Here is an 8,955-nt window from a genome sequence, read left to right on the forward strand (position 1 = left end):
ATGGTACGGAAGCAGGCGCGGGAGGCGAGTGAACCGAGTAGAGTCGGGAAGTTCCGGAAGCGTAGTGGTAGAGTCAGCAAGGGTCAAGCGATCGGGCGAACAATCCAAATGGGGATATCCAGATAGCGTAGTCGAGACGAGAAGCGAGGGTCGAAGATCATAAGAAACAATGAACTAGAAGAGCTTGGTAACGCAGCAAACTAAGTTACTGAGCGTATACTTCGCGCAGATCCCGGGTGGATGTCCTTCCTAAGTACTAGTGTGTGTGTGTGATAGGTGCCAGGTGTGTCTGATCAGAACTCCGGGGATGGTGAGCGCATACGTGCCTGAGAAGTGAGCATTGCATCTTGGGAATTTGAGTTCTGATCGGACCGCGCTGTGACAGTCACAGATTTGTGGTAACACAGACTTAACATAATATACTAGAGTAAATAATTTCAGAATATAATCAAGTCTAAAAAAGAAGAAATACATTCAGCATTACATTACCAATCAAATTCAAACCATAATAATACAACAAAGTCAAAACTTGCCAATACCTGGCATAGAAAACTACACACAGTGATTGTGTGGGAGATCTGCCTACAGATTCCCCGAATCTTTGCCCAGCTCTGCCCTAAATACCCAGACGCTCTGTGGTCCACCAAATGCTGCTGTTTGTGATTATAATTTGATGTTTGTGGAAGGATGTACCTTATTTACATACAGGAGGTAATTTTAGTGAGGGTCTTGGGAGGGTATGCCTTTAACGGCATGCAGTATTTTGCTTTGAACTGCTGTTGAGCGAATGAGACCATATTTTCCAGATGCACCGAGACCTTTTATATGATAGCAAACATGTATAGTCAACATCTTATTCACATTAAAACATGTTATGTAATGCATACAGATCTTGGGTGTGTTTAAGGTGATCTCGACACCGAGAGAGAAGGGTGTGAGGAGAGGAAGAAGGAAACAGTGTAGTGAGGATCTTCCAGTCTCCACTCATCATGATGTGCTAATTCTGTGAGAGAGATTGAGTTTTCATTCCCGTAGTAGTCCTTTGTCCTCAGAGAGTAGTTCTCTCCAGGTTCAGACATCTCACTACAAGCCTTACAGCGTGTTTAGCCATACTTTTTACCAAAATTGTTTTTGTAGTGCCTTCAAATATAGAAATGATTTAGGCACAGCCATTTGCTGGGAGCAAATTATACAAGTGGGGTTGTGGTTTATTTCCTAGAAGAAATATACAGTTGTATTTCCTCTGAAACACTCGAGAGTTATTGTCACAAATGTTTCTCTGACAGACATTTTTCAGCACGTTGCACAATCCTAGCCAGAGTGTGTTCATTAACCTGTGTGTGCTACTGAGATTGGGTTTTTCCTCATATATGACACATCATCCTGCAGGCTGTATGTATTACACCACAGCTTTAGTGCACAGGAGTGCCTTTCTCATGTGAGACACAGAGAAGGAAGTGTGTAATCCAGCTTCAGATTAGCAGATGTGGATCAGATTAAACATGAGACAGTAATGAGCAGCATAGTGACCTGAGTGAAAATAACTTTTTCTAAACTCCATTCATTATTGAAACAGGTCGATATATTGCATTTCTTATAGCTGAAGTGAAACTGAATATAGATTTTTGTTGCAGTATATGACATTGTTCTCATTTGTCTTCTTAAATAAAAGAATCAAGTCAGTGTTACATCATTTTCTCTGTTCCTCTTCCCTTTTTAGTGCTTATTTCACTTATCCGAGTCGGACAAGCTCAAGGTGAGACCTGGAGCCAGATCACATCAGGATCTCGAGTAATTGTAGGATTTTTTTTAAAGGATTAAAGGAATCTCCTGTTCATTTTATTAAATAAATCTGAATAATACTGTACTATAAATACATCTAACACAATACCAAATGATTATAATCAGGATCTGTAGAAGACGCTGGATTTTTTGGTGCAAGTGGTTATAACTTGTCCAAAACATTTTTCAGAGTTCCATGTGTAATGTTACATTCTTTTCCAAAATCTTCTAAACTCTCTACACTCATGAAAACCAATCAATCAAAAGCATACTAATTATTTCAGGAAATATTTTATTATCTTTGTACAGCGCTCCCAAAACTTGTGGTGTCCATAAATCCTGATGAACAGGTGTACAGAGGAGAGACTGTCACTCTCAGATGTGACATACAGGATGAAGAGGACTCTGACTGGATCTACAGCTGGAATAAAGATGGTTCTGGTGTCAGTATTGAACAGGAGTACAGAATCAGTAGTGCTGAAACATCTCATGCAGGTAAATACACCTGTAGAGGAAGAGAGAGAGGAGGCTCACACTCCTCACACACCAGTGATGCTGTTACACTGACTGTATCAGGTGAGTGTGATCATCTCTTCAGTACTCATTAACCTCAGGTTCACCTCAGCACTCAGTACTGGTGTAGATTAGAGCTGCACAATATGCATACAAAGTGTGATCTGCAGTAAAGATGTTGGACTTTGAGATGATGATGTGAAATGCAGTCGATGAAGACTAAAGATGTGATTTTTATTTATTTGCTGACTCAATGTGCTGCAAAATGCTGAACATGAAAATGCCCCAGGTTTATCCAATAATAAATAATATTAATGACAATATGTCTCTTCTTTTATTATTATTGCATTAAGTGTAAAATGAAATAATAAAATGCATTCTGCTGGTTCAAATATTTTCTATTGAAGGATGTTTTAAATAACAGTCAAACATAATGCAGTACATTTTGTCTTTACACTTTTTCTTGAATAAGAGAACAATGTACTTCACATTAAATCTACTCTCACAAAAACTAAATTACTTTGATAAATACCATAAAATATTTTGACAGATATTCATGAATAATTTGGCTGTGAGAGGAGTCTTTACAGTGTATCAGTAATAGTGTGTTTGTCTGTAGTAGTGATTAGTGTGTTAAACACTCTGAGAGCAGAACATGAACAGTTAACATCCTGAACTGTGTGTTTCATCTCCAACTGCAGAAAAACCTAAACCTGAACTCACACCAAGTCTCAAAGGAGCTGTACTGAAAGGAAACTCAGTGATTCTGTTCTGTACACTGAAGCTGCAGTCTGCTGGATGGAAGTTTTACTGGATCAAACCCACACAGAGCACTGAGACTGAAACTGAAGCTGAAACAGACTACTACACTAAAACATACAGTGCAGTTAGAATCTTTGATGGAGGTCAGTACAGGTGCAGAGCTGGAAGAGGAAACCCAGTCTACTACACACACTACAGTGATGCACTCTGGGTAAATGTTACTGGTGAGTAAAAACAGGTTGCAAAACACGGCATCATCACTAATCACTTAAATATATAGCAGTTGTAGTATTAGAACTGTACATTATTGAAGTGTGTTTGTATTTGGGTTAATAATAAAATAAAAATAAAATAATAAAATTATGTTTCTGTAGAGAGTCCTAAAGCTGTGGTGACCATAAAGCCTGATAAACATGTGTTCAGAGGAGAGACTGTGACTCTCAGATGTGAAATACAGGGAGGAGGAGACACTGAGTGGACATACAGCTGGTATAAGAAAGATAAAACATTCTACCCCACAACACAGGAGTTCAGCTTCAGCTCAGTTATAAATGATGACAGTGGTGAATACACCTGCAGAGGGAGGAGAAGCAGTGACTCTCAGAGCTCAGAGATCAGTGATGCTGTTACACTCACTGTATCAGGTGAGTGTGTGAGTTTGTTTTATCTCGTCATTAATTATATATAACAAGATTACCACTCTGTATGACTTTATTTGATTTTATTTATTTACATTTGTTGTCCATCAGATGCAGCAGAGGCAGTAGTGAGTGTGTCTCCACTGCGCTGGCTGACTGAAGGAGACTCAGTGACTCTAAGCTGTGAGGTTAAACACTCCTCTACAGGCTGGACATTCAGCTGGTACACAGAGGTTCCCTCCAGAGACAGTCAGGGTTCCCTCAGGTACAGTACAGCGCTCCTCTCAGACAGCAGCAGAGGATCTGGAGGCTCCTACACTCTCAGTCCTGTTACTGTGAATCACAGAGGAGTTTATATGTGCAGAGCAGAGAGAGGAGAACCAGTCTTTCACACACGGTTCAGCAACCTACAGCCACTGTGCATCACTGGTGAGGAAATAAATCAACAATAGTGTTGAGTTGGAGTGTAGCAAATGTCCATTTATTAATATTAAGTGTTGTATATGTGCTAATGTATTGTGTAATAACTGTTTATATTTAAACTCCTTAGTGAGGAATGTGTAAAGCAGCAGAATAAGCACCTGATAGTAGATTTTTATTCAGATATCATTGTCTAATCAGAGCAAGTATTAGTCCTGTGGTAATTTTAATGTTACACATGTTTACTAAACTGTACACTGAAATTAACATCATGATAAAATACATGTTAATTTTCAGAATAAGATCTGAATTGTAATGTGTGTGTTTCAGGTGAATCTCCTCCAGTGTCTCTGATCATCAATCCCAGCAGAACTCAACACTTTACTGCTGACTCTCTCTCACTGAGCTGTGAGGACCAGAGTGACTCTACTGGATGGACAGTGAGAAGATACACACACAGTGAGACAGTGTCTGACTGTCCTTCCGTTTCAGGATCTACATGTAACATCAGCTTCCTCTCTACATCACACACTGGAGTTTACTGGTGTCAGTCTGAATCTGGAGGACGCAGTAATCCTGTCAACATCACAGTGCACAGTGAGTCTTCAATGTTCTCATCAGTAATAGATGTACAATATACAGGAATAAAGATAACACTTTTATAATCTACTGAATTGTTGAAAAGAAATTATAATATTGTTATAAAGAAACTGAGTGCAGTTTCTAGGGTGACACAGATTTGATGTTATTCAGTCGATTCTAACAAAAGACCAACAGATAGCGCTGTGTTCAGGGCTGCAGAGATCTGAGACACAGGTTTATACACACATCTGCACACAAAGATCAGACTCAGAATAAAAAAGAGGAAAAAAGAATACAGAGAGATGAGACCTTTTGGATGTCAGTATCACCTTTATCACTAGCATAAAGAACAAGGTAGACAGAGATGAGCAGAACACACACACACACACACACACAGAGAGAGAGAGAGAGAGAGAGAGAGACTCGTGAAGACTAGTTTAGTTTCAGGATGTTAAGAATATTAGAGTGAAAGCTGCTTTCACATCTGAATGTTCCTGATAAAACTGGCATTTAAGCATATCTTCTCCTTCACACATGAAGACTCTGTGAGCGCTGCACTGTGTACACTCTCTCTGATATCTACCACTGATTTACTGTAGCTCTCTGTGTTAAAATCATTACTGTATTTTACACACTTTCTGATTTCAGTGTCTTCTTTCTCTTTCCTACAGATGGTGATGTGATCCTGGACAGTCCTGTCCATCCTGTGACTGAGGGACATCCTCTGACTTTACATTGTTTATCTCGCAACTCAAAGACCTCAGATTCTGGTGTTGATTTCTATAAAGATGGTTCAGTCCTGCAGAACAAGACTACAGGAGAGATGACCATCAGTTCTGTCTCAAAGTCAGATGAAGGTTTCTACCACTGTAAACACCCAGAGAGAGGAGAGTCACCCAAAAGCTGGGTTTCAGTCAGAGGTGAGAAATCACTTTATTTAGTTTATTTAGTAAGTAAACCTGACAGGGTTATGGGAAAATAATCAATGATGAGGTGATGTGACGCAGCCCAGTGTGAATCTGAGTTACTGTTTCCACCCTGAAGTTGATTATTTTCCAGTAACAGCATTTTTTATTAATAAGATTAGTTTTATCTTTAGACTATGTGGAGTGTTTAAGAATATTATCTTACACAATATTATAATGATTATTTTACTCCGTATCAGGTCGGTCACATGCAGAAGCTCCAATGTCAGTGCTCAGACTGATCAGTAGTCTAGTGACGGTCTCTGTGTATCTGCAGCTGACCATCATTCTGGCAGTGAAGTGTTACAGAGCTCGCGGTAAGAACATTTTCAATCACGTACATGATTCAGAAATAGTGCAGAAGGATATTGAATGATTTTGTAAACTCCATTACGCTGCCATGGAAATGTGTGTTATGTAATGAAGCTATTTTTGTACGATTTAGAAGGCAGGATGTTGATATGGCTTTAGGCAATCATTAAAAATGGGATGTTATAATTAAAAGAGAGTCACTGATCAACATTATTAATATAATTATTGTTTATTTTCAAACACTTAGTTCAACACATTCTCTTAGTACATTCCTAAAAAATATTCATGCTCAGGAATTGTGCTTAGAATAATATCAAATGCCATTTGAGGACTTTTATTTCATAAATACCTGTAATAAACTTTATGTGAACTCTTTTTTATTTCTTTATTCGACAGTTCAGACTGAGGAAGACAACACACAGAACGCTGTTATAGAGGAGTGAACAATGGTCATCTATAAAAAAAGAGGTTTTGTGATTGTGAAATAATATTGATTTGTCACTTGATAAATTATTTTCTCTACACTTTAGTTTTTCTGAAGCCTACACACCTCCTCATGGGGTCACGGTGGAACTAATTACATTGTGTGAACTCAATATTAAGGCCTACATGTTGCTAATGTCAAATTCCAAGTATTGAATAAAAGAAAAACAAATAGTAATAGTTAGTTTTTATAATTCGTGAGGCTTGTGCTGTGCTTCTCCAAAATACCCAGACAAAAGTCACCCAACATGGCTGTTGGGTGTGTTATAATTTTCCATATAGATATTTTTAAGTACTAACATAATCTTGGTTATCAATCTTGTTTAATATGTTTCATTATTATAATTGTAATAATAATAATAATAAGATTTTTTTTATCATCATCATCATCATTATTGTTATTGTTGTTATTTTTATTGTTATTATTACATGTTTATCCATCCATCCATCCATTTTTGATACTGCTTATCCTACAGGGTCGTGGGGAACCTCGAGCCTATCCCAGGAAGCATGGGGCACAAGGCGGGTACACCCTGGATGGGGTTATTATATGTTTGTTTTATTAAAAAGTTATTAAAAAGATTTGTTTATCAACTGTGTTGTCTTTGTGATGTTTCTCTATCTATCTGTCTATCTATCTATTTATCTACACACACACACACACACACACACACACACGCACACACACATTTGACAGTTGACCTGTAGACCCTGTTTTTATTTTAAATACAAAAACTAAAAGAGGCAAAAGTTTTGCATTGCTGTATTATACCCAGCATTATTTTTCTAGCCAGAATATTTTTTTTTATCTCTTTAGAATTTCTAGAGACTATTTTTAGTTAAAGCAGCCAAACAAACAAAGAATCACTTTGTTTGTACAAGCAAACAAATTTGCTTGTATTTTCTCATTTGTAAGTCGCTTTGAATGAAAGCATCTGCTAAATGAATAAATATAAATGTATCAACCTTGACAATGTCGGTACTTAAACAAGTCACTGTCTCCACTTAGCGTTTAATTGAGGAAGTGCAGGGTCCTGTAACTGCAACTGCGAGACTACTGACTGCAGGGCCACTGGATCAGTGGGAGGGCGAGCTGGCATTTGACCTGGCACTTTTCAAACTATTGGGGTGGTGACCCAGCACTTCAGGTAATAACAGACAGGTCTGATTTGGTTAAAAAACAATCAAAACTTCCAGTTCAGCTGTGGGGTGGGACATTCCTCCTAATGGGGATCTCTTATGAGTGATAAAGGCATGAATGCCAACATAGCAATTTTGTTTAGCGATGTTTAGCAACTCTTCAGACTACCCTGACAAATTATTTCCCCCCAAAAGCCCTTAGCAACAAATTTAGCTACTTTTGAACTTAACAACTTTTGAAAAGTGACTCAAACGCTAAAATTCACATTTTCTCTTTAAATGAAGCAAAAACCATTTTCTCTGCCACACACTCGGTCACAACACACGGTCTGTCTGCCTGTCTGTAAAAGTGCATTAGTGACACCAGCAGTAGTAACATCTGAGCTAGCTCAATAGCCAGGCACAGAGGCAGCAGCAGCAATCAATGTTAGCTGACTGCAGCTGCAACAGCATGTGTAGAATGAGACAAACTTCATTTTTTTGGTCAAATCTTTTAAACACATTCAGTTCAGACTACAATTGTTTGGTTGGGAAGTCACAATAAATTTAGAATTTCCTCCACAAAGTAGCATTAACAACCTGAAAAGGGCCAAAGCCTTCAGTAACATTATTACATGCTAGCACACTCACCTCAGATGAACATGACGCTAGTCTTGAAAAAGGTTTTCAACATTTCAAGAAAAATGTATTTCTCTGGTGTTTTGTTTGCTAAACTTACTTGATATGTTTGAATAGTTCACCAACCACAGTTAAAACTCAATGAATATAGTTGGTCATGAATGTTTGATCTTGAACAGAACTTACAACATCAGTAAACACGTCTCAATCAAAAGTGTACAGTCAGAAGTATGGAAAAGAGTGGGAGTCTGTAGCTGAATTTAAATGCTGGCTGAAGCCAGTAATTGAGGATGAGTCAGGCATACTGTGCGTACTGCAAATCAGATATGCTTGCAAAAATGTATGACATCAACAAACTGTGCTTGTGCTACAGCAAAGCATATAAATAAATAAAAAATGCAGAACTCTGCAAGCCAGTCTACATTATCACAGTTGGGTAAAAAAGTGGATAACTGCAAAAACACAGAAGTTACTATGGCGATGAGCACTGTTCACTCCTCAGATAGAAACTTGGCTTGAGAGGCCATCTCTTCGACCTCGAACAGGAACTTGGTTGAGAGGTCGCCTCTTCAACCTCGGACAGGGACTTGGCTTAAGAGGTTGTCCCTTTGACCTCAAACAGAAACATGGCTTGGGAGGACACCTCATTGACCTCTAGCAGGAACCTGACTTTATGCTGGAGCTCTGGGGATGAGACCACCTCATGGGTCTCACGTTGGAGCTCTGGGGAGGAGATCGCC

General features: G+C 38.6%; 2 protein-coding genes across 2 annotated transcripts; both read left to right on the top strand.

Moving 5' to 3' along the window:
* On the top strand, window positions 1–4,205 carry LOC128628618 (B-cell receptor CD22). Its single transcript, XM_053681826.1, has 6 exons — window positions 1–67; window positions 1,721–1,756; window positions 2,092–2,358; window positions 2,997–3,281; window positions 3,432–3,701; window positions 3,807–4,205. Exons 1-6 carry the CDS (start codon window positions 1–3, stop codon window positions 4,145–4,147), a joined length of 1,266 nt encoding a protein of 421 aa, XP_053537801.1. The 3' UTR covers window positions 4,148–4,205.
* A 46-nt stretch (window positions 4,206–4,251) lies between these two features.
* LOC128633100 (high affinity immunoglobulin gamma Fc receptor I-like) lies at window positions 4,252–7,051 on the top strand. Its single transcript, XM_053681827.1, has 5 exons — window positions 4,252–4,255; window positions 4,419–4,712; window positions 5,369–5,617; window positions 5,863–5,979; window positions 6,371–7,051. Exons 1-5 carry the CDS (start codon window positions 4,252–4,254, stop codon window positions 6,415–6,417), a joined length of 711 nt encoding a protein of 236 aa, XP_053537802.1. The 3' UTR covers window positions 6,418–7,051.
* The last annotated feature ends 1,904 nt before the right edge of the window (window positions 7,052–8,955 follow it).

This window comes from Ictalurus punctatus, chromosome 7 (assembly GCF_001660625.3).
Source record: "Ictalurus punctatus breed USDA103 chromosome 7, Coco_2.0, whole genome shotgun sequence".
NCBI lineage: Eukaryota > Metazoa > Chordata > Actinopteri > Siluriformes > Ictaluridae > Ictalurus > Ictalurus punctatus.